The sequence below is a fragment of the Lampetra fluviatilis genome, chromosome 26, assembly GCF_964198595.1.
Source record: "Lampetra fluviatilis chromosome 26, kcLamFluv1.1, whole genome shotgun sequence".
Taxonomy (NCBI): Eukaryota; Metazoa; Chordata; class Hyperoartia; order Petromyzontiformes; family Petromyzontidae; genus Lampetra; species Lampetra fluviatilis.
Genome location: NC_136300.1, coordinates 8245306 through 8270976, shown reverse-complemented (window position 1 = coordinate 8270976; position 25671 = coordinate 8245306). Strand labels below are relative to the sequence as shown.

The 25671-nt window shown below is 43.1% G+C and overlaps 1 protein-coding gene across 3 annotated transcripts in view; it reads right to left on the bottom strand.

Moving 5' to 3' along the window:
* Positions 1-25671, bottom strand: part of LOC144942027 (engulfment and cell motility protein 1-like) — a 66386-nt gene that overhangs the window by 30198 nt on the left and 10517 nt on the right. For all 3 annotated transcript variants that reach the window (XM_078868641.1, XM_078868643.1, XM_078868642.1), the window contains exons 2-11: positions 23545-23961; positions 21103-21143; positions 19911-19983; positions 19092-19142; positions 17906-18078; positions 14858-14960; positions 12792-12943; positions 8241-8319; positions 2281-2328; positions 1424-1546 (exon numbers count right to left, since the gene is read on the bottom strand). In XM_078868641.1, coding sequence (XP_078724767.1) covers positions 1424-1546; positions 2281-2328; positions 8241-8319; positions 12792-12943; positions 14858-14960; positions 17906-18078; positions 19092-19142; positions 19911-19983; positions 21103-21143; positions 23545-23622 — 921 coding nt within the window. In that variant the 5' untranslated portion in view covers positions 23623-23961. The remainder of the gene's footprint in view (positions 1-1423; positions 1547-2280; positions 2329-8240; positions 8320-12791; positions 12944-14857; positions 14961-17905; positions 18079-19091; positions 19143-19910; positions 19984-21102; positions 21144-23544; positions 23962-25671) is intronic.

Genomic DNA, 25671 nt, shown 5'->3' with positions numbered 1-25671 from the left:
TCACTTTAAAGAGTAAAAAAATCAATAATTATTTACGGCAATTGATATCTTCGTGCTTTGCAGTTGCACCGTTGTGCGATACCTGCTTTCAATTTATTTTCGTAACCCAGATCTTCTCTGAAATCGACCTTTAGTGTAATTTGGTACTGCCCTGCTCGTAAAGATCTTGTTATGGGTGTGTATTCACCGAGCTCGGTTTATTTAAAGCAAAATATTTCAATACAATAGGACATTCACATTCCTGTTTGTTTCGTGAAAGAATGCTACAATTTAACCGAAAAGCAATGTCATTTCATAAAAGAGTGCTGGCTGTATATTCAATGTACCCGTCTCAATGTGGTGTATATCACCATGATAGAGTGAAGGCCACTAGGGGTCCCCATTGCTGCAAGTTCCATCTACAGTCCTGCCAACACTTCGTGAGTTTCAACTGCTTTTGGAAAGGGAACGTTGAATAGACAGAGGTATTACATTCAGCGATTACCTAAGAAGGGTAACCATTACCACATGTAATTAAGGGGGAACAATTTTGCTCTATGCGGCTATCAACACGCCGCCTGTGCATTAGGGACTCAAGAACTTTCGCTGCTCTCAGAATGTGACCGGTTGCATCGTCAGCTTGGCAAGCTTGAGCCTTTGGGCGCTTTGGCTGAACCCAAAGACTCCACAGGGAGTCTATTAAGTCACACTGTTCAACCTTCATGCATCAGTCATAAGATTATGCATTATTTGTCAATACATTTAAGTTATTCATGCGTACATCGCACAGTTTGATTTAAAGCACAGGATTAAACTGCATGTTCCCATGCATGTATGTTGAACTTCTTGCACAACGTACGTAGCCAACGGTGCTACTTCAGAAAATGTATTTTTCAAAGCAGATAACAAAGCAAGATTCAAAATCTATTTGATGAAGTTATACCTTTCAGTGGATCCCTAGCAAATAAATACACAGACGATATGAATTTGACGATTTATGCTAAGGCTGTCCTCACCGACTAGATTTGGAGCAGACTGCAGATCCACCAGAAATCAATTCCAGTGACTTCAACCAATCAGGTGATGTGGGGCGAGATGGCGTTACAGTCCCAGTGGAGTGCTCTTGCCAATAATATCTGGTGATCCAACAGCATTTGTTTAATAAGCCTGATTTTGCTGATTAGACCCAGACGGCCAACACTGACGCTGGACATTGGTGCGAAAAACCAGTAGCTCTCTGCACTAAATTTTCATCAAATAATTTGCAGGTGGAGCCACAGAACGGAGCTCTGCTTTACGTGTGCCCTCGACTCCGACTGGCTTGTTCAGCACCGCGGCTAGTGTGCGTGTCGAGAGCCAACGGGGGGGGAGATGCAGGGAGCCGTGTGCGAGGGGGTGCGCGTGGGTCGGCTGGAGCGGGGGGGGGGGACTGGCGGGGCGAGACCTGGTCCTGCGGGTCCAGCTTGGTCATCATGCGATCCTCCAACAGGTTTAGCGAGAGGGTCTGCAGCACGTACAGCTGGTGCGCCATATCCGCGCCGATGGACCGGTTGCTGCGGATCACGGTCTGCGTTCAGCACATAAACACACGATGTGATCGATGCTCGCAGCCAACACGCGGCACTTACCGGGCGTTTCATGAAAGTTTAATGCACATGCCAAGAAGAATGCTTTCAACGTGCGTGCCACTCGGCACTTTTAAAGGGAGGTCAGCGCAGGTTCCTGCCAAAAATACAAGGAAGTGACTGCATTTGTGTCTTGGAGCAACAATCTTCTTAAACTGCTGTGGCAGTGTGCTTTTTTTTCCCCAAGAACAATTGGTCAACAAGCGTTGTGATGCGGCTCACATGATGTTTGGCATCTTAGACAAAAAAAGACAAAGATCCCCCTTATAGCCTTAACAGATTTTTGGGGCAAGCACAGTTAGCGAGAACCTATGAAAGCCGGCATGGCACAGGAGGGGGTGGATGGCCAACATCACACCTGGCTGCCTTCATCTCCCCAGTGGCAATGCTTAGAAATGTTCCTGCCCCTCCAATTAGCACGGTTGGCTACATACGGTGCGAAAGAAGCTCAACATACATACACACTCCACCAGGTACTCATTTAAGGCTGAGTAGACATATGGGAGGCCCAGGACCAGTTCAGATAATCGTCACTGGTGTTGGCCGTGAGTGGGAATCGAACTTGTTATGCCGGTCGCCGCTCGGCATCTTAACGCCCACATTCACATACAACGAGGCTTGAAGATTACAAAACCAGGATTTTATATAAAAACAGGAGTTAAACATGTCTACTTACATTGAGAATCGTGGGTCTCAGAGTCTTCTGAAAGTAATTAAATATTTGCTGCGAATGAAAAAGACATTGGTGTTACCAACAACAAACTCATGTGGGATGAGAGCATATTGGTGGTTCATACATAATTTGTTCAAGACAATGCAATACTTTCATATCACCCACCCAATGTGGTTTAGCGTAATGTAAAACAATTGTATTTGTGACATTTACAATTCAATAAACAAACTTTGGGTTACTTTAACGAAGGCATGCATCTTTAAAAGCCACGACAGTTCACGGAAATGGTGGTAGGCTCAGTTTTAAGGTGGAAACCTTAAATCGTAGCGAGGGTTTAGTTGAATCTTATTCCCTCTGGAATTATAACACGCGTACTATTTTGTGGGATTGCAGCACTCGTTGTTTTAAAGTGAAACTGGTCAGATTCATAGACACGTGGCGTTCGCACCAAAGTCAACCAACAAAGCTGGGCAAAGCCCATCATCCTCTCCTCCGTGGGGCCTAAACACAAGCACCGCTCTGTGAGAGGTCAAAACAGAGGTTGCCTCTTCGGAGAAACTGGTGCCCGTGCGGGGAATGTGGAAGTTCACCACCGGCTCACAGCTCCCAATGGAAGTGAGCACCACCCAACGCACGTTTGAGCAGGGAGACAACGTCGGGGCGCACGGGAACTTTAGCGTCAATATTTTAAAGCAACAGTGACGACGGTCAAACGTGCAAGTGGGAATTACATTTTGCTTTGGATTTGCAATGCTCCCGATCTCACCAGACCTGGAAACTAAAGCAGCTTGGGCCTGAACAGTGCTCGGATGGGTGATTCCCATGCATTGCAGATGGATGCAATTCTTGGTAAACACTGCACACATCCCTAATGTTGACAACAAACTGAGGAAACCCTTCCTGCATTTACGGGGTGCTTCCCATGACCTCTGCGGTGCCCTGTGCAATCTCACGTTCCAAAAAGATAACAAATTTGACCGAGGATGAGGACTGCGCATTTCCTCTCTGGAGTGCTTCCTCGGATTTGTTAAGTCTGAGGCAGAGACTACATCTGAGTTTTGCTCATGCCCACGGCTTATCAGCTCTGCTGGGAATTCTGCAGACAACCCCTCTCCTAGCACGGGGTAGACGCTGGGTCTCTCTTGTCATGGATTGTGCCCTAACCAACCCCAAGTTAACACTACAGCTGAATCCCCATGGGTGGCCCATTGCTCCATGTAAATATGGCTGGATGTACAGCTTCGCTAACTTCTGCATTATAACAGCAGGACAGGTCGCTTGCATTCCGCTGTTACTTCATGGGAATCCCAATTTGGTTAACCGCTGTAGGATATCTCCCCAAGTGTTCTCTTCCTCTACAGACCTTGGTTAAACAAATTATCCTCGCGAGACCATGCAGGGCAGTTCAAGTGGTCATTAGGCTACCCATAACACACACGCAGGCATGGGTAGTGTCATAGCCTAATTCACAACTCACCAGGTATAGTATTCTACGATGTCCCAGTTACATGGTGAACACGAGTCTCCACGTCAAGTTGCCACTTGAAAATCCTTACCGTATTGTTTTTCTAACTACCGGGTCAATGAAAGATGATATTTTCATGATGAGACATTGGCAGCTTCCTTTCAGCCCCTTAAACATCACAACTATAACTACACTGACATATCCATGTTCACTGTTCACTAAAAACTATCACAGTGCCCCTCTAACTCGAATATCGTTCACATCCCATCTGCAGACAGTGACTCTAGGAGTCTAGGTGCAAGCATTCATGCAGCTCCTACTTCAGGCTGGCGTGTTTTTAAAGAAACCCATAGGTACCAATTACTGGCCCTTGGGAAATATGTCCGTGCATCCAACCATCTGTCCATTCAAGGACACTTCACTTGTTTCCAAGAAATATACAAAAAATCCTACACAAACCGCTATGAAACCTACCACTCTGCTTTACCAACACCAAATCACACCTCCGTCTAGTTTTAGAGCAAAATTTTACTTGAAATAAGTGTTTTTACAGGACGCAAAAATATTCAGCTATGCTTTGTATTAGCCCAATTATCTCACATGCACTACAATGAACAGGGGTGGATATAAACACTTGCATCTATTGTGCAGATCAATTTATATTTAGCATTTTCATATATTTCTCTTCACATCATTTTCTCTGCACAGCAAATTCAAGCATAAATCCTGATGGCAATAAAGTTGCCGATTTACCCAAGACGCATTAGTCAGGCTATTTAACACTAACGGCTTTCAGTAAATAGTGACCAGCTGTTTTAAGTAAACCATCTCACTTCACAGTTTATTGTAGACACAAATACCTATTAGTCTTCGCGTTTATTCAAGAGCGGCGTTGCCTGGGCTGTGACAGCTCACATATAACAACATTCCAGAGCAGAGAAGGAAGCTGCCGGTGTGCAACCAAAGTGCACGGAATGGGCCCGCTATCTTGAGAAAGCCGTTTCCACCTGGGTCAATGCGGGCACCTCTCCAGCGCATCGCATTGACTTTACATGCGCTCGCAGTGCATGGGATCCAGAATCAGAATATTTACTTATAACTGGAGGAGTCTGGCACGAACGTGCTTGGTCACATTTCAGTGCCTGGTATGCGCACTGCATACCTCCAGTCTATATGCTGTACTGCATTACAGACTGCAGGATGTGTGCGCGAGAGAAATTGTTATTTGCCATCTATGCATATCATATGTGAAACTCACATTTATCATAAAAGAGAACACAAATGTACACGAACGAAACTGATGAAAAAAAATCAGGAACAATACAAACGAGATGGTAAAAACGAGATGAAAATGAATGGATCCTTAAATCAAATCTTGACTGAATCACGAAAATTAATTGCATCTCTGCAAAAGTGAATTAATACAGGATTCTAATTTATGTAACTAAATGGACATATAAACACGCAAATGTTGTACACCATGTATATTCACAGCCCAACTTTACCAACACACTATTCAATATATTTTCTGTCAGCAAAAAAAAAGAGATAGATTTCCGCTTTGGATCTTTAAATTATTTTCCTTAGGTTTGGTACTCGTAACAAAACGCAAAAGTTCAAATGCGCTGCTGCCCGATTCTTGATCAATTCCACTCATAGGCAGCAAATCTGGAGTGTATTGCTGGCAGACAAGGTAAACTATTAAAATGAGGTCAGTCAACAAATACTCTCTTCCAATATCAATAAGGTTTTCGATGAATATACCATAAATACGATTACATTTCTCAAGGGAATTTTCAGTCCCGGTAAAACTTCCAATCCTCCAAAAAAACCGTTTGTGTGGTGGTAACAAAAAAGATATTGTTACTGCCGTAGAAATAAAAACATCGTTGCAACACATTTATATGAACGTCAACCTTTCTTTACTTATTCGGTATTCACAGAAAGTTAAGTATTAGTAGTAACTCTGAGCCACTTACAGGAAAGGCAGCAGAGGAACATATAACAGTGGTCAAAAAATTCATACCGCCTCTTCACTGGGACATTTCCCATAACTCCCACTCTGCTGGTCATGTTTCGCAGCTGGGCCAAAGAAGCTGAGGTTTCTTTTCCCATGGGAATGCCCAGCATGGGAAAAAGTCAAACACATCAGCAATATAAACTAGCACAATGAGGTGGTTTGTTTTGAAAGGCAGTCGGCATGTCTCCTGGGTTCAAATGGTGATGCCATTGGTCAAAATGCACTCAGTGTAGCAAGCCAAGGAGAACACTCAAAACAACGGTGCATTCCTGGAGATTCTGTGCGGGGGGGGGGGGCAGTTATACCATGTGCCAAGGGTACAACATGCCCCTCAATACAGCTGAAGTGTTCCTCCAAGGTTAGGCTGACGGACTACTACGTGCCGCTAGGTTCGCTCAACAGAGCAATTCCCACTGCAGTGATGAGTGCACTTCTCCGTTCACGTGCCTCATTCGTAACCACTAAAGATCACATCCAATGGGGAATTGGGCATTAAAAGCGTTCAAGTTTACACCACTGACAATGCAAATGTATTGGTTATGCACAAGTCAAGATTACTGGTAAAATGAAAAAAATATCATTAAATGTTAGTTAAGTCTATTATACGTTTGCTTAATGTGCAGGGCTATTTTGTAGGTGGTAATCCTGTATGACTTTTATGCCTTTCTTTCCCTTGGGCCGCATCGAATATGCAGAAATGTGTAAATATCTCATAGACAACATGATTTCTAGCTATTCTTATCGTGTCGAAATCAAGAAACTACATTACAAATGAAAAAAACTGCTGATAAGACGCGTTTTTATGACATTATTTGCAGTAAAAGAACTAATCTTATCTGTTATACATGATCCCCAGCGCTGTTTCGTGTTTTAACACTAAAAACTAAACCCTCACCATAACTCTTATTCATTTGTAAGTTTGTAATTAATCTCTGGATCAGGGGGTAATTTGTGTATTAACCAAACAAGAGACAGCAAGAAGCTAATTTAACAAAATAAGTTCACTGAAGTTGAAACTTGAAAATGTTGTAATGTACATAAATATACGTAAATATACAGTTGATCATAGATTATCCAGCGCGCAATTATCCGGCTGCTTCCAACATTATCCAGGAGTCCCAGGCCAATCCGGCGAAACCGCTAAAACCGTTCCAAAGGATGTAACCAGTCCGGCGATCGTCAAACTCAATCATGTTGAAACAAGAGCGGAGTACGACGTACATCACCCCACGCATAAGTCTTCGAGATTAGAGTGCTAAGTATGGTACAGTAAATACAGTAACTTCTTACACTAGGATATATATTTGTGTCTCTTTGCATGTTTATTAATGCCAATTTCATACAGTAAATACATTTACAACATTAAAAAAACTATACACGCAACAGATACAGTTTTATGTTTTGCAGGAATGTGCATAAATAAGCAATTTTTAATAATGATGTGATTATCTGGCATTTAGAAAAAAATCCGGCACTTGAAGCTGCCGGATATAATCGGTGATCTAGTGTATAAAAAAGTAAGGCATATGCAATTAACCGAGGCTTACAATCCTATTCCTTGTTGTCTGAACTTTATGGTGCAAGCCTCTATTTTGAGTGACTTGCAAATGTGATTGGGAGGATCCGCGCGGAGATCGCCTTGTGCGATACCCCACATGCAGGGCCACCGAAGGCAATAGAGGCCAGTCACGGAATAGGTTCATGCTTATTCAGGCCTATTTCACAACACAAAATTACCGAACTCAAGTCCCTGATGCGTGTGCTGGCGGAAGGCAATTTCCTCTGGAAAGTGCAGTGATTTGGCCTTCTCTCTCGCTTGCAAAATATTGACACAAAATTGTCTTGCCACTTGCACATCAATCAAGCGCTTAAAAGTTTACCTTGGGAGGGAAATGTAAAAAGAGCCCGCCCACCCGTTCGGCTTGATGTCAACACTGGCCATAGCCAGCCGCCGCGACACAGACTTGATCGAACAAAGGGAGCGAGTGTGCAACATCTGCCCAGCTCAACACGACCGCCCCTTGTGCTCTGCGCAGAGGCCCAGCACACATTTCGCATTGTGCCACGCGCTTTCAAAGCAGCCCGGTGCATTACTCATCGGCAGATATCAGAGACATGCGGAGGCTTGGGAGGCCGTGGGGGCACATCTCTGCACAGGGCCATGCACTGGAGTGCACCTCGCAGGCAAGAGCTTGGGCTTTTGACACAAAAGGGCATTTGTGTGGCAATGAGGCTAGAGGGCAGAAGCTTAAGATCAGCTGGCTATCTACTCTTCAGGGTGCTCGACTGTCAAAGCAGAAGTCTAATTTCACACAAGTCACTGGCACACAATGGCAAACTATTGTGAACAACATGGTGCAATCTTGAACGTCCCTGAAAGGTTGGGCTCAATCTGTCGTCCAAACGTGTGTTTATTGGCTACTGCCACAACATAATCCTACAAATTACACTTTGATAAGTCATATTTATTTAACTTACCACTTTCTTGTCCGCAGTCGCCTTCATGAAGAGGGCATTGATGACAGCGATTGTGTATATCTGAATTTCCTGATTAGACCTGCAACACACAAATACATTGAAATATTTAATAATTATTAAAACGATGTATTACTTTGTCAATCCACGGATGGATGAAGACTTCCCCGTGCAGTCTCTGTCACGGGGGTTGATTTTTCTTCACCCTGCTGTTCAGTGCAGGCTAGTGAAGGCAGGGAAACACGATCGGTTCAACAGATATCACTTGCCAATGTTAGCCTTGACAGGGAATCGGAACTCATGCAAGGGATAGCGATACTAGTGCAGTAAGAGACAAACCCTTCAAAAAAACTGAAATTGTATGCATACTGAAAGTGAGTATTTTCAGCTTTACATACATTTACCATGAACGCAAATTTGCTTATGAACAAATGTTTTGCTTTTGAGGGGGCTGGTGGCGTGGTGGACCACAGGTAGGGCTTCGACTGCCAGCAGAGAAAACGTTTATATTTACTTCTGAACTTAGTAAAATAAGCCTCTCTATCCACGCCCGAGAACTTCTAACTTACAACGAGCGTCCAAAACGTGTCAATCAAACCAACAGTGAGTGAAAAATTAACGAATGCAATGACGTTGCTGTGCAGCCATTGACATCTAGGCTGAGAGTCCCAACTCGCTATATTTAATGTGGATGGCTGCCTGGTTTCGAACCCTGGATATCAGCTGTACACTGGCTCAGCCCTGACACGGAGTAAGCTCCCCGAACCAGCCAGCCAGCCAGCCTCTTTTCGTTTTCAATAAAGTGCTGCAAGGGAGGACCAATAACCACTTTTGTGTGATAAAACCTCAAGTGGCAGCAATGGCAATGTTAGGAGAGTTACAAAAGATGAGCAAAGACGGCGTGTATGTGAGTTAGAGCACTCTCAGGAAATTGTGTGAACACAAAGGATACATTAATCAAAATAACTGAGAATAGATTTGAACAAAAGTGTCAGAGAGAAGCCAAAAATGTTGAAATATTGAAATCAACGTATTTCTAAAATTACATTCTGCAAAAAGATAAAAAGTAGCAATGTTGGCATAATTTTTTTCATGGGAAAGCCACTTCAATGCATTCAAGCTTGAATTACCCCGGATTTAGCAAATTGTCGTGAAGTTCACATTCAGTGTCTGCATTCAGGAGATTAAACATATTTTTTTTTATCTTGGGAACAGTTTTGATATTGCACTGGCATTAAATTGCCTTCTTTAGGCACATTAGTACGCTTACTTTCATTAAAAAAATATTTTCCAAAAGTGGCCAATCCTGCTCTATCTCACCTCTTTATTTCGTCATTATGATCCTGGTCCTTCTGTAATTGTCCCAGAGACACATATATATATGTGTGTACAATCTGTTGTGTTTCCCAGTTGTGTCCCTCCAACAATTATTTTGCGTGTACACAAACACATGTTTTGCTCATGTTTATCTTTACCCACTACTCTGCAGCCTTCTTTATTCGTGAAATTCTGTAATCATTTCCTGAGGACTCACGTCAACAGCAACCAGAAGTGGATTCTCATTTATCGCTGAACTTTATTGCTTTGATATCTCCAATCCAATTTTTAGAAAATTCCTCCCTTATGTTGCTGTGAATAGGCTTGGTGAGAGCGCATCTCCTCGCTCGACTCTTCGTCCTATTTGTATTTTGTGTCTTTATTTATGCAATTCGTGCGGCTTTTCCATCTTCATAAATGGTTTTTATCATTTCTATAGATTTTTGTCAAGGCCTTAGTTTTCGAGTGCTTGGGTGGTTAGTTTCCATTGAATCAAATGGCTTTTTATAGTCTGCAAAAGTCACACATCATGAAAATCGATATTTGTAGTTTATTATAGTCGATATGTCTTTTTCGTAATAATTAATTACCCAGACAGATAGAGACTTGACCAACCACGATTCTATAAACTGATCTCCATTACAAGAAAATACAAACATTAACTATAAGGGCTTACAACTGCCTAAAAAAATCATAAAAATACTGACAATTCATCCTATCAGGCATAATGCAGTGTTGTGAACGATAGTATTAATAACTACAGCATCACTGTATTTTGAGAAAAAAAACCCTTCCGATTATACACCCTACATCACACTTACTCATTATCCACAAATAAAACCCAAAACCATTAAACGTTTTGATGAGCTTCTTTTGCATTACTTCTGAATTTCACCGCACAATTTATAACTACCGTACATAATTTATAACGGACCTCCCCATCGCTGGCTTCAGGGCAACTTATAATTCATGCGAGCTCAGCATAGTTTGCTTATGCCCTCTCACATTAAATCACAGAGCTCAGCGACAGCTTAGGGGAGGTGGCAACGCGCGGGGAGGAGGGAGGCATTCTCTGCGAGTGATCTACAGCCAACACAAGTCTCAGGTCTCTTTATGGCTTTGCCCCACCGTACCTCGCTTCCCTTGTCTCGAATTATGTCCCCTGCCGCCGGTTCCACTCTCAATCTCTCCCACTACTCCGAACGGTTCCCCCCTCTCCTTGTGCACAATCCCGTTTCTGCTCCGTTTCCCTACTTGCCCCCCCCCCCTGAACTGGAACGAACTTCCCCTCCACATTAAGCAAGCACCCTCCCTGTCTAGTTCCAGCTCCTCTCTCAAGATACCCACCTCTTCTCCCTGACCCATCTGTCCCTCCATCCCTAGGTACCCCCGAAATTCCCATACCCACTAACCTCCTTCCCCATACCCCATCCCTATTCACCATATCACTTTTAGCCAAGCCTAATTGTACCACTCGTAACCCTTGCGAAGCGCATTGGACAAAGGCAGAATATAAATATAAGATAAGGTCACCAGACTGTGGTGCAAACCTGCTACAGGCTGCTCTATAACCCCAACTCACTGCAGCATACCAGCCCAGGAGGGTTCAGTAAATAACAGTGCTTGGATGTTATCATTTACGTACTCAACGTAATGCCCAATGAACAAGACTTATAAACTGTTATTGCAAAGGAGAGAGTGTGTAAAAAGGCGTGCGAACAGAGCAGAGAAGGAGTGACTGTTGGCTGTAAATATTCACCCCCCAATGTGATGTGATCATTCATTGTCAAGATCGGGGTCGATATTTTATGCAACACAATTATAATTCTGGAAAGTGTATACAATAATTAGGTGGCTTTAAGGTTGACCCAACCCAATTACATGAAATATATAATAATAAAAAATACTCAGGCACAGAAATGTATGCATGTATTTTAAGCGTTAGAATGGGTTTTGATCATTTAATGATTTAATCATAACATGAATAAAATTATTGTAGAAGATAATAGATCATGTAAGAAGAGATTGCAATCAACAATGAATTGAGCATGGCCTGTGATGATGATTAACTGACAGCTGTATTTTGACCTGTACAGCTAAACAATTAAACTTTGTTACCCACATTCTCCACCTCGCTGCTTAGTATGGGTAAAATCGTTAACCCATACAGATGAACGCTTTACATTTAAGTGCAGTAATTCCTCATGTAACACAATACATGTCTTCCTAAAACGTGGCGTGTTAAGCGAAGAATTACTGTATACATTACAGTGCATAAGTAAAAAAAAACAATGATAATTTGAATCACATTTGCACTTTAAGATCAGCCTCCAGTCATCCCATTGTGGGACAGAGAACTGAGATGAGGGTACGCCGCCACGTACTTTATCATGTCTCATATTGTGATCGGGCCGCTCAGAAACCGCGTTATAAGGGCGCGCGTTCCGCATTGCGCGAAAAGTCATCTCCCACAGAAGAACAGCGTTGGAGCGAAAATGCGTTGTAACATGCGTTAAAGCGAGGACTTACCATACAGAGAACGGAGTATTGTGTTGTGATAATCTCTTTTTGGCAGCAGTGGACATTCCACAGTGCACACGGGGAGGGCAGTCAGTCATTCTCTCCATAGGAAATCCACCGGTTACTTTCCACAAAACAGAATGGATTTTTTTTGTCCCTGGAGAGACGCTGAGCTGAGCTGACCTCTGACCTCATATAATTTGTACCCATTAAACTGTTGCTAAAACATATAAAGATGAAATATAGTGCATTAAGTTACATATGAAAGCAGTATATGACTATGTTTTAATAATAATTGTTTACCTGAACATTTTTCGCGTGTAGTTTTGACTATCTGAGAACCCAATTCACCCTACCTCTATCTGCAAAAGCTAATCGAACTACATCATGGAGGAAATGCTATGTCCAGCAATTCGTCTGGACCTGTTCGAGGAAAGGATTGATGCTTGGATGCTTGAAATCACTCTAAGGTTGCATCGGTGCGTCTTCCAGACTCTGCGGGGTTGCGAACTCCACGCTCAGCACGAACAACGTCAATTTTCTCGAGCAATTAAGTAACGACGAGTACCCACACACGTAACCAATGTCATACATAAAAAAAAATTCCAGCTTATCCGCATGCATTACTTGATACCATGCCTCACATAGTAGAGGAGACGAGATGTGAAGGGATTGGAGGGTGGGGGGGGGTGTGTGCATGCTTGGGCGCGTACGCACACGGAGAGATGTGGCTGCAGCTGCTGGATGGAGATCTCGGAGGCCACGTGCAAGGACAGCGCGTTCCCACTCTGAATCATGCTCTCCAGGATCGCGAGCGAGCGCTGCAGCACGGTGGCGTCCGCTGTCGACCGGGTAGCGAAGTTCACCACCTGGCGTGGCATCACGAAGAGCATGCAACGACACACGGGTCTGTTTAGCCTAATAGACCACAGGGACAAGTGCTGCAAGCAAGAGAGCGCAATGAGACTGAACGGCATACATTTTGGCGAGTGCCGAGGCCAGAGAAACTGAGTACATCTCAAGGACCGGGGATTGTTTTCGATCCCAATTTCTGGTGATGTGAATCGTGGAAGTGATGGGAATACCCACACTTTAACCCACCACACACGGCCTACCGATAGACAGCAGAGCATTAATTTGTCTATACTGCTGGAGGGATGGAGGCGGGAATTTAAGTCCAGCATGCTCACCGTTACACCACGGGCAGCCGTGTAAGTCTAATTCTCCGCTATATCTGTATTTGTGAACCCCTTTGTGAGCACCCATTAAAATGAGACACGTCACCTCTTAAAGCCGTTCCCAGCTGGGCACTGTGGTGCACACCTGTAAACCACAGCTAGTGACATAGGGGCTTGTCCATTGAGCAGGTACCATAATGTGAATGATGCGCCTTACCCTCTGGGCTACAAGAGGGACTGCAATAGGCAGATTAGTAGTTAAGACTGCTGCTCAATTTGTGTAGCGTTTGAGTGTTTCCCGCTCTTATGCGTTGGGTTTCTCTCGGCGTTCCATTTCTTAAAAAAGTAATCGTTCAAACATTCGCAGAGCAGCACACTTATGAAAGGTATTAAGGCATTCCTTTCGAAGGATATTATTGTTATACAATGTAATAGTAAGACAGAATTCCACATTGCTTCCCATGGACCAAAAACTCGTCGTCTATCTGCAGCTGAACAAACGGTCTATCATTCTCGAAGCCACACTAGAACACCTCACGAGAGACTCGCAAAGCTCACAGATTTCCTCCTTGTGAACGAAGCAACGCAGCACCACTACTGCGCTTTCCTACAAACACAGTGGCGTTATACGACAGCTGAGCACACCCCGCGTTCTTTCACACAGCCACGCACGTCCAACCAATCTCCCGCAGCCAAACACGCGGCGCATCATTGCGCCTCGAACAGCTGAATCAACACAAGCGTACAGTGCACCACCAGAAGGTAAGAACTTCAAAATGATTCCATCCACAACCTACCGCAAGCCTGGTTATATATATATGGACATATTTGGTGATACTTTTTTGGCAGCAGTGCACAAGCACTAATAACAAAAAAAACTCAACAGCATTCATCAATAACACCGCCTTAAAAGGAAAGGTATATTATTAGGTAATGTTTTGGGTAACATTGCTTCTTTTGGCAATGGCCCTCCTTTATGTGCTATGAAAAAGGTTCAAGGTCGAAAAGATAAACTACTATAAACTCCTTAAAGGCATGAATGCGTTCAGTTTTTTGCATTACGTACATATTTGTATATTAGTATTTCGATAACAAAATCAGGTTTAAAAAAACGGAGTCTGTTGATTGCGGTGCGACACTTTTTTGCGGAGCATACAAAGACGGTCGTAATTAACCTTGTGTGGATATACATTTTTACATCACGGACATCATCTTCTGGGGTACTTGCCAGACGCAAGGTGAAAAAGACACCATTCACTGCTAGCTCTGAATGCAAATGACACGATGTTGACAGCAAAATTTAAATATAAACGGGAGAAAAAGCAAACGCGCTCATGCGTCTTGTTCATCACATTGGATCAATTGATTTCTAAAGGGCCTCTTGACATTTGAGCAGTATTTGTGTCCAAGTAATGTTTATAATTATAGATTTTTTTTAAACACAACTGTGTAAAATACAATTAACTAGGACTGCATTAACAATCAAAAGCCTTCTCAAAAAGGCGTATTTACTCATTGCTAAAAAAAATACCCCAAAGACTCGGTGTTGTTCTAACACCCGCAACATATTTATAGTGGTCAGAATATTGACCAAGGATACCTTACCTTTTTAACAAATGGTCCCTGGGTGAAGGATTCCCAGGACATAATGCTGTGATCCATCAATTCCACAAATGCAGACAGGGTATAGGCCAGGTTCTCCCCAACACTGCAGTGAGAAACAAGCATCAACACATTTTTTAATGCAAGAACCACCATTCTTTCCCCAATAATAATCGCCTGGTAATCCACTGACCTATGTACGTATAGTTGAACTGCTTTCGCACCGTACGTAGCCAACCGTGCTCATCGGAGGTGCGGTATATGTACAGACTGCACCGAACGTGGCTCGCAAGGAGCATGGATATATTCTTTAAACCAATTTATACATCCAACTTTGACGGTTTGAGTATGTGCATGATACTCAATATGCGTCAATGAAAATAACTTAAAAGTAAAACTTTGGCTCCTCCTCCCTCAACCAGTATATATACAAGGTCGGATCTCTTGGAATTTCTCATTTACTTGATACAGCAAGCGTGCTGTGACGGTTCCACCTGAAGACAGAAGCTTGTGTTGCCTCCGAAACGTCGTGATTTTTATTTTATTTTTATTTTACTTTTATTAATTTAAATTTTTAACTTACGTGACTTTACCGAAAAAACCCAAGAATATGAATATTTAAAAGTAAAACGTCAACAGTCTTCAACAATGTCATGGTAGTAAAGTATAAAAAAAAGTATGACCTCCAACCATAAGAGTCCACCTCTCTATATACGACGAAAGACCATTGTCTTTGAATACATGGCGAGGTTAATTATGAATCTTGTTTTTTTGTTGTTAGAAAGGTGTCCGGGCTGCCCTTGTACAAGTCCAGGCTCAAGGCCTCCCTTTATCCCTCTGGCTATAACGGACTGCTCCCTCTAAAGTAAATATTTCAAATCTTTCTGTATAGCGTCTTGAAATGACGTTACATTTAGATGCTTTGTAAATCCACATTGCATGTATTGTACTTTTAATCTACCAGAGCCCCATTGGCTCTTCAGCCTTGTTCACAAATTTAAATCGAATTAGGTGCAAATGTTCACAAAGTTTGGTGATGACATTTAATTAAATATATACCCATATATATATTATTTGGTTCTTTCGGTAAAGTCACGTAGATAGAAAAATTATTATTAAAAATAAATCAATAAAAATGTATTTGAAAACTAAAAGAACACTAATGTAGACTGTAGCCTGGTTCTTTATCGGAGTGAGTGTACTGGCAGTCTATAATGTAGACTGTAGCCTGGTTTTTAAGCATGGTGAGCGTATTGGCAGTCTATAATGTAGACTGTAGCCTGGTTCTTAACCTCGGTGAGCGTATTGGCAGTCTATAATGTAGACTGTAGCCTGGTTCTTAACCTCGGTGAGCGTATTGGCAGTCTATAATGTAGACTGTAGCCTGGTTCTTAACCTCGGTGAGCGTATTGGCAGTCTATAATGTAGACTGTAGCCTGGTTCTTAACCTCGTTGAGTGTACTAGCAGTCTATAATGTAGACTGTAGCCTGGTTTTTAAGCTTGGTGAGCGTATTGGCAGTCTATAATGTAGCCTGTAGCAACGGTTATTAAACTAAGTGAGCATACTGGCAGTCTATAATGTCGACTTATTCTTGGTTCTTTCGGTAATAAAAAAACCCACGACGTTTTGATCACAAGCGATCGTCATCAGGAGGAAAGGGGGGGAAGGTCACCGAAGGCAACCGTTTAAAAAGGTTTCAAAAATGGGCGTGGCACAAGCGCTCCGGCGTTGCAACGAAGTGGGCGGGGCATATGTGCACCAGGGCTTGTGCCACGCCCATTTTTGAAACCTTTATAAACGGTTTGGTGACCTTCCCCCTCTTTCCTCCTGAAGACGACTGCTTGTGTTGTGATCGAAACGTCGTGGGTTTTTTTTATTACCGAAAGATATCAAGAATAAGTCGACATTATAGACTGCCAGTATGCTCACTCAGGTTAAGAACCAGGCTACAGTCTACATTATAGACTGCCAGTTCACTAACCAAACAGAATAACCAGGCTACAGTCTACATTATAGACTGCCAGTACACTCAGATTAAGAACCAGGCTACAGTCTACATAAGTTTTTTTTTATCATTTCTATTCACTTTATTTATTTATTATTATTATTATTCTATCTACGTGATTTTACCGAAAGAACCAAAGAATATGAATTCCCGCAGTCACGAAAGTTGTCAAAATTTTACAGCCTATATATTTAGAAATTACACTCGATAAAGGTTTCCTGGAAATGACTAATTGGGTGATCCTGCTGACCACAAGGAACAACAAAATGGGGAATACGGCCTTTACTTTCACTTCCCTTTGCGTCGACTGCAGACTCAGAAATGCTCGTCAGTACACGCGAGAGAGACGCATGCATCGGAAGGAAAGCTGGAAACACATGACTTGTATGTGTTGGAGGTGTTCCACCCTCTCATTTCACCAAGGTTCTTTGCTTGAAAGTACATCCTGACCTTGATAACTCGGAAATATATATCTCTGTTATCAAGGCAAACGTTATATTTTAAGCACAGTATCCTGTCTCAACACCCACTTCCTTGTTTATATGTTTCTGCAAGGCCTTTTTTTAAAGAGAAGGACATGACATTGTTACTGGGAACAGATTTTCTCAGAAATTAAGCTAAGATAGTAACACAGGACATCCAAGATTAATGAACTAGGCTTTACTACTGCCTACTAAAACATTAATAGGAACAATCAGTCAGCAACCATCAGTCAGTTTGGTTGTGAGGATTGTTCTTAAACTTTCTAGTGAACAGAATCAATACTAATTGGTGCATACAATTAATTTGTTCAGCTATGGACAGATGGCGGGGCAACTTAGACACATATTTGATCATTACATGGCCTATCCCTTGGCTGTGACGACCTACGTGTCAAGTTCAAAAGTCGCAGTTAAAGCCACAAAACTATATACTAAATCTAACCCGTGGGTCCTTGGCACAACTACCAAACCTCCTTGGCAGGACTGAGAACGGTTTTGCTTGCCAAAGACGACCAAAATGGTTCCGCGAAGCAGCACAGAGGGGTTTGGGGTCGCGACGTACTCGGTGGTGCCAGTTTCCACGCTGCGCGTCAACAGTCCGATCCCGTCCAGCTTGATGAACTCAGAGGCAAAGGTGACGTCCACAGAGAGGCGGGCCAACGTCTTAAGTGCGTCCAGTCGGTCGTCCGGCCGGGTTGATCGGATCCGTTCCACCAGCAGCTGAGCGGTTTTAGACTGCACGGGCGAAAGCACAAACACACCGTAAGACAAGCGCACCGGTAGGCGCCGCGAAAGTTGGCGAGAAACGTTAAGCAGGAAGTGTCGACAAACGCAAGCGCGCACACAACACACACACAAGTTAATCACGTTGGTAGGCACACAAGTGAGCTCAAGAATGACAAGGTAAATGCACGCGTAGCATAAAAGACAATCACCAGGAAAACAATAAAATACATGTGCTTAGAGGTACGCATACAATTAAGGTACAAACATACAGCCGCGGACACATCAAACAGCATATGGCACCTGCAGGAAATGCATTTGTATGAGAAACACAGAAAGCACATGTCTATTTGGTTCTGTGCCCATGAAGAGATTGTAAAGGAGTTGTGTGTGTGGGTCTGCGTAAATGTACTGAGTGCAGTACATGCAAGCTCTACAAGTAAATGTAAGGAATTCACTGGATTACGAGCCCAACCATCCCATTGAGGCTGCCTGGGTGGTGACAATAAAGAATCAAAAGCCTGGGCAGAAGCCAGTGCTGTCTTTGATTTAAAAAGTGCTTGTACATGGGTCAAAGCATAATACACACCAATGACAGAGGTAAAGCCCTGCAATTACTCGCTCACGCCACTCTCAAAAAATCTGCAAAAAACAGCTTTATAGCTCGTCAGATTCCTCCAGTATAAATATTCTGATTCTAAAGCGGTATTCAGCTTATGCTGCCATTCCAGGCAGACGTCTTTGAAGAGTTGGGAGTACCCACACTTTACCCCACCGTGCGCGATCTGCCAATAGTATAAACGTGCACCATTGGTAGCTATCGGAACATTTGCATGCGCAACTGCACGTACATTTCCCTTACACTGCACAAAAATCTTCGCACAAATCATCAAAGCATTTTTAAATGTTCACAGAAAAAAATATATAATAACCAAGTAAAACAAATACATCTTAGATATGTTCCAAGTAAAACAACATACTTAATTTCAGATTAATTATTCTACTCACAAAATAATCAAACTTACTGCCGAGTCTGTCAACTTCAGGATGGCTCCATTCTTTATTTCGTTTCGATTCTGCACCAAATCACAAACAAATAAGAATAAATTACTTCCAGAAAACGTGGCTCTTCAAAGATTGTTATTTTATGCACTGAAATGTAAAGAGAGAGTTGAAATCTGCCATGCTCCACATCCCGCAGCCAGCCAGCCACACATAATTAACAACAATCTCACAAACAATCTACGCTGTGTGATCTCTTGATCTTTTCTTTAAAAAGTCATTAATGCTCCCTCATCTCGTTGCTATTTTAAGTTTGCCCGCATATTCATCTGTCCATCTTTGTTTCATTACTCAGTTCTGCAGTTGCATTAGCACGAATAGTAGAGATAAATGGAAGCTATATTAAACAGTAAAGTACTTTAATTGTATTCCCTTATCATTTTGCTTAGATATACCTTACAAAGCAGTGCTTTGTAAGGTATATCTAATCTCTGCTGAAGAGTAACACAGGACAGGATACAGTACAAGCTACTCTACACAAGCCCAATACAGTGCAAGCATTACTTGTACAACTTATGAACACCAGGAAAATATGGGGTTGCGGAGTGGCGCAGTGGCTATGTGGGCAACGGTTATTTATTTAATAACTTTCTCAATATTTGTTCTGCAAAATGGAAAACAGCTGGCCACAGTGCCTTCTACAGGAAACAGCCCTCGCCATGAAAGAAGGGACCGGAAGGTCAGACAGGAGAACCCAGCGCACAGTGGCTCCAGGGACAAAGAGGCCGATAGGGAGCCACTGGAGTTCCATTTAATGCATGGGCCGGGATCACCGGCATTACCTGTTCAGTAATGTACATCTGGTTCCCATCTGTATAATGCAGAGCGTAGTTTTCGGAGTCGCTTATATTCCATCTGCGTGAAATAATAAGATCGCAATGCAATAACTCGTGACAGATAACAACCTTGCAACGGAGCATTAGACGAGAGAAAGAATGCTGTATCAGGCACCCTTATAGTCATGCACGTGATGCAAAGAACGGGTTGTTACTTAAAAAATGTGGATTTTCAGAACATTTACATCACGTGATAATTATGTGTCTTCATGCTAACAAAAGTGATGTTACCCGATGCCACGTAACATAACGAAAAGCACGGACGTGATGTACAGTATTAAACATTCTATAAGTAAAAAAAAAAGTGATCATCCATATTCATCTGAATAATGAGAACATATCCCTGACACGCACCGTTCTTTTTTCCACAGCCACATGCGTATTTACCCGGAGAACGCGTCTCCACCTGCACCAGCTGTTGCGTCATTGGACGGGATTGAGCACAGTGGAAAATGCCTCTCAACTCCAACGCAACAACACAGCGGAAGTGCCTTTCTGTCGGCAAATAATTTAAGATCTGTCACACAAACTTAAAATAATCATCTTTTATTTATCCAGGAAAGCCTCAGTGAGCCTCAACACTGTCTTCCAGGCATGCTTGAAGGCAAGAGAAAGGTGGGGAGGGACAGCGCACTATAAAAAATGACAAGTTTTGTTGGCTGGCTGGTAACGGCAGATGGACGAACATGTCCAAAGGAAATGTGGGTTGCCAGTATTAACAAATCCAATTTCATTTCTTAAGAACCCTGTTATATAATACAATGCCATACTACTACAAGTTAGGTCATTAGTAACTGCGCTCAATACCAAGTTATCCAGCTAATGCAGAATTCCAAACCATTAACTTTGACGTGGGTATATATACAATTCTTCTTCTGAGCTATCCAATTGTGCCAGCATGGGGTTTTTATAGTGTACATAATTCATATTAAACCAAGTGACATTTCTTATTCTGGAAAAGCTTTTAACAAAAAAAACTATGTTCAAACTTTTCCATTTCGCATAGAATACAGAGCACCCTCTAAACAGTGTACCTCCGCAGTGCTCCACTAAGTCCGCAAAGCTACTTTAGAAGGCAAATATATATCAAACATGACGACACAATATACATCATTTTTTAAATGTCAGAACTGCTTACCCGTAGCAGATGTCCTTGATCACTGCAGAAAGAGGCTTTTTCTGCAAGAAGTAAACACCACAAATTAAGAAATGAACATATACCAGCAGTAAACACCAGAAGCTGTTGTTGGAGTTACATAATGGTGTAAAATCACCAGCACAACATTACGTGGCATTACTATCACTGACCTCCACCATCTCATCTAGATCTATCCATATTCACTCCATCAACCAAGGCCTCCCTGTCAAATCCCAGTTATCCGCCACTCAATTAAACATTGCTCATTCTCGTCTGCCATCACGAAACTATCCCCCATGCGTACCTCCTTCAAGGCCTGGCTCAAGTCTACCTCTTTTTCCCCTCCGTTGATGACCGACTACCTCTCCATTGCCCCAATGTCCATTAGCTCCTCTCACCCATCCATTAGCTCTCTTCCTAATTTGAATGTGCTACTCTTAAACAGAATCTCGAGATGCATTTGCATGCAGACGCTTTAAAAATACTATTCGAATTTTATAAAAGGCCATAATTTCAACTCCTGTGAAAACACGTGTCTTATGTGAATCAATATAAATTATTTAAGGAAATCACTGGAAATGTGGGCTATTGAGTATCTCAAGAAACCAGGCATACTGAAGCACTGATTACTATTATGATTTCTTTCAAGGGAATGATTGCATTTGTTTGGCAACAACATTGAAACATTTCACAGTGAGTGGTTGCATAATTTCCTCTCCTTGCGATTCTCTACAGCAAATCTATATAAAGGTATAGACTGATACAATACCCCAGAGGAACAGCACATGCAACAAGACAAGCAGTGACCTGCATCACTTTCGCTCAGGGGTGAGAGCATGACAAATTTGACAATTATGAAATGTGATATGAACGAATCCTTCAATGGTGCTTCGGAAACAAGCAACAGCTGAAATGTCAGTTTCATGATGGACCCAGATGCTTCAAAGTTTCAAACGCAACTGCATTTATACAACACAGATGGTGGGTTTTCACCCAATTTGTGGGCTGTAATGTTTCCCATTAGCACTCTCTAAATGTCCTCAAAGGCCATTCTGTAAATAGGATGAGATAGGAGTAAACTATGGCTGTCATTGGTAATTAATTATCCATTACCAATAGGAACATTGTGTAATAAAAATTTTAATCCAGCCAATCTCAATCCACCATTGGATAAAGGCCATGCCACATGAGTGTGGGTTTTCTTTAACCATTTTAACCATACCTCACCACGTTGGTCAGTCCATGTTGGTGAATAGTAGGGGGGGGACAGGACTGGTTCTAATATAACAAAAAATGTAACTTTGCAACGTGCTGCAGTGTTTGCTCGCTCTCCAAACGAGATAACGACTTAGAGATGCGATAAGGAACCAGAGACAAAGCGAGAAATGCAGCCACGCAGTGAGCTGGTGCCAACAAATGCCCAAGCTCTGTGGTCCTCTATATATTAAGTTGTTTTCAGCCAATTGTTGAGTGTTTTTACATGCAGAAGGAAACCAGAGCATCCAGAAAATAACCTACGAGTGTGAGACATCGCTCAGTCCCTTATAGATAAGACAGATGGAGATGAGTCCACACTTTGTTGTACTGTCTTCTCCTGGAAAGCCGGGGTATGGCACTTCTACGTCTATTGAAAGGTAGTTCACAACATTTGTGTGATCCACCAATTCTCACCTCCACTATGCTGGACCATGAGCATGCATCACCACCGCCCGGCTAATATATAATTCACTACTTACGATAGCCATGGCTAGGAATCAAACTCAAGTCATCATAGCGCAGCGTGCTAGCCACAGTACCACCACTTCACATCTCATGCTTGCATGTGTCCTGGCTTTACTCGTTCAAATCCCCTTTGGCTGTTTCTTCAATACGTTTATCCATCCCTTGGTTTCCATTCCATTGCTGTTTGTTCATCTGTTATCAATATTTTATAAGCAGTTCATTTTTCCCCATCGCTGCTTTTTATTCGATGCCACATATTTAATTTGTTTTACTGTGGGAAAAAATAAATGAACAGTCCTGTATTTGTCGATGTGCAATCAGCCGTCCTTTTCTTTGGCAGTAACCGACAACAGACGACGAACCACAGGCCAACATTATTCAGCCACACAATCTCAGTATAACGCAAAAATTACACTTCTCTCAAGGCTTGCACACAGGTGCACTGGTCTCAGCACGCACAGGGGAAGGTGGGGATACTGGCCAAAGCGTGCGCACGTGTACTCACTCCCGACACTCGCAAACATCGTCATGCATGAACACGAAAACATTTCAAAGTATACATGTGGGGTGGGGGGGGCAATATATGCGCTCAGAAAAACACCAGCAGGCTCGTACGCAACCGCACCATTGATAATGATTCCATGAACATCCTGCAAGATAAAGACTGTGGCGAGTGCGCTAGACGTGGGTTTGCACAAGGGAGAGTGAGGGAGCGCTCACCTGGTCCAACTCGATGAGCTGCGCAAAGGCACCCGGCCTCTCAATGGCCACCTTTACGATGTCTTGAGGAGGCGGCATCGTTCCCCGGGCCTCTCCCCACGCTCTCTCCCAAGCCACCGACTCGCCTCGGCGTTGTTGCACCCCCAAGGATGGGTCTGCTGAGACTGCCCTTTCTCTCCCCTCCTTGTCTTCGCACACACCATCAAAATTCCGAGCTTTGTTTGAATGGCCAGCTGCGTCTGCGTGTCCCGCCTCACTCTGCCCTCGTTTTTCTTTCCCCGCAAACTCCCCCCCCCCTCCTTCTTTTCCCTCCCCGTTACTCTCCCTCCACGAGCTGGCTGAAATAGGGAATGGTTGTCTCGCCAAAAAAAGTTTATGCTCTCAGGCAATTTTTGGAGCCAGATGGTCCTTTTCACACTGCAAAGAGAGAAACGAGTGGGGTGGAGGGGGGGGGAGAAAGGTTAGCAACAGAGGAAGACGCGAAGCGAATGAAGAAACCGCGCATTTCAGAGGTAACCGGGTGCCTCAGGAAGCTGATACCATTGCAGACGAATTTGGCATTGAATCCAGACAGCCACACATGCTTACGTTGGGATCTCAAGTGTAGGTTAGGTTACAGCATCAGCCTGGTAACCAATTACTGTACAAAAAATGAAAATCGGATTACATTTGCATTGTACCTTATTTTGCCAGGTTCCAGGTCCGAGGGTTACGTATATTGGTTTTATTGCCATGTGAGGAACACTGTTCGGCGGCACATGACAGCACATGCTGCCTCATGTCAAAGAGGCCTATTGAAGTGACTTTGGATGGAGTTCTTTTATGTAATTGTTGTGAGGCAATCCCCGACACAAGGTTGTAGTGTACTGGTCAGTTTGAGAATCCCGAACAGAAATGTCTTTATGCAAATTAAAAATGCAACCCGTGCATTTGGGATTTAAACTTAGAGGGGACAGGCTTTTTTTTAAAATAAACTATACATTTGTGCACTCACTCAATCTCAGTCGTATGAGTTTAAATAAAGCAGTCCACCAGCATAAATTTGGCAACAAAAAGTCCACAATTACAAATCTAATCTACCCCCACGTTCATGGACTTGTCTGGACAATAAAAAAAGAGGTGTCAGTTTTGTTGCCAGATAACAGGGTAAAAAAACAATTATCATATTTTTTACTGGCAAATGAGGTACCAATGGTTGTCTGGGCAAGTTAGGCAAGTGAGCCGGGCCGAGGCTGCGCGTTCTTCTTCGTCACGGACCCGGCTGGGACTCCGCTGCTACACTGCAAGGACGTTTCAGAAGTCGTCGGTGGTGCGGGGGATTCGATCGCGGTGGCCCCCTTCTTTCTCCTGGCTCCAGCCCCTCGCCAACCCCCCCCCCTTTGTCTTCCCAATGCAATAATGCCTCATTACTTCTCAGCCCCCTAACTTTCCGTCACGGTGGTGGCATCTACATCTGCAGAACATGAAGAACCACTGGCATCTATATCTATAGGAGATGATATCACTTCTAAAGCCATTCCCCGTATTTAGTGCACATTCCGTACAACATGTTTGTACTCGACAGGAGTAAAGTTGGACTTACGAACAAATCGACTTATGAACAGACCACTGGAACCTAACTCGTTCGTAAGTAGAGGAGTCCCTGTTTGTTGCTATTATTATTCTTGTTTACCCATAAAAGCCAAATTGAGTCCCATGTCGTTATTAGGTGGGTCCTGCCAAGTTTTTGCAGTTGGGGGCAATGTTGCCACGTGCCATACCAATATGAGTCTTTTTAGGTCATTTTCAGCATTGGGATGTTTGGCCAATACCAGTAACATTGTGTGTCATTTTTGCAATGGGTGGAAGCCACAGAACTGAGGAACGTACATACAAACGTCACGCAGAAAGGCACCCAATTCCAGAATCGAACCCAAGTCCTTTTTATTGCGAGGAACAAGTGTTGAATATCAATCAATACTGACGTTAGCTGTGACCGGGAAGTGAACTCAGATGGGAGAGCGCACAGGCGAAGTGTGTTAACCAATGTGCCACCGCTCACACATTTGTAAAATTGTCAATGCAGATAGCGCCACAAGCTATAAACGCTCCAATACGTGCATTGGCTTTGTCATATTCGCCTTTTGG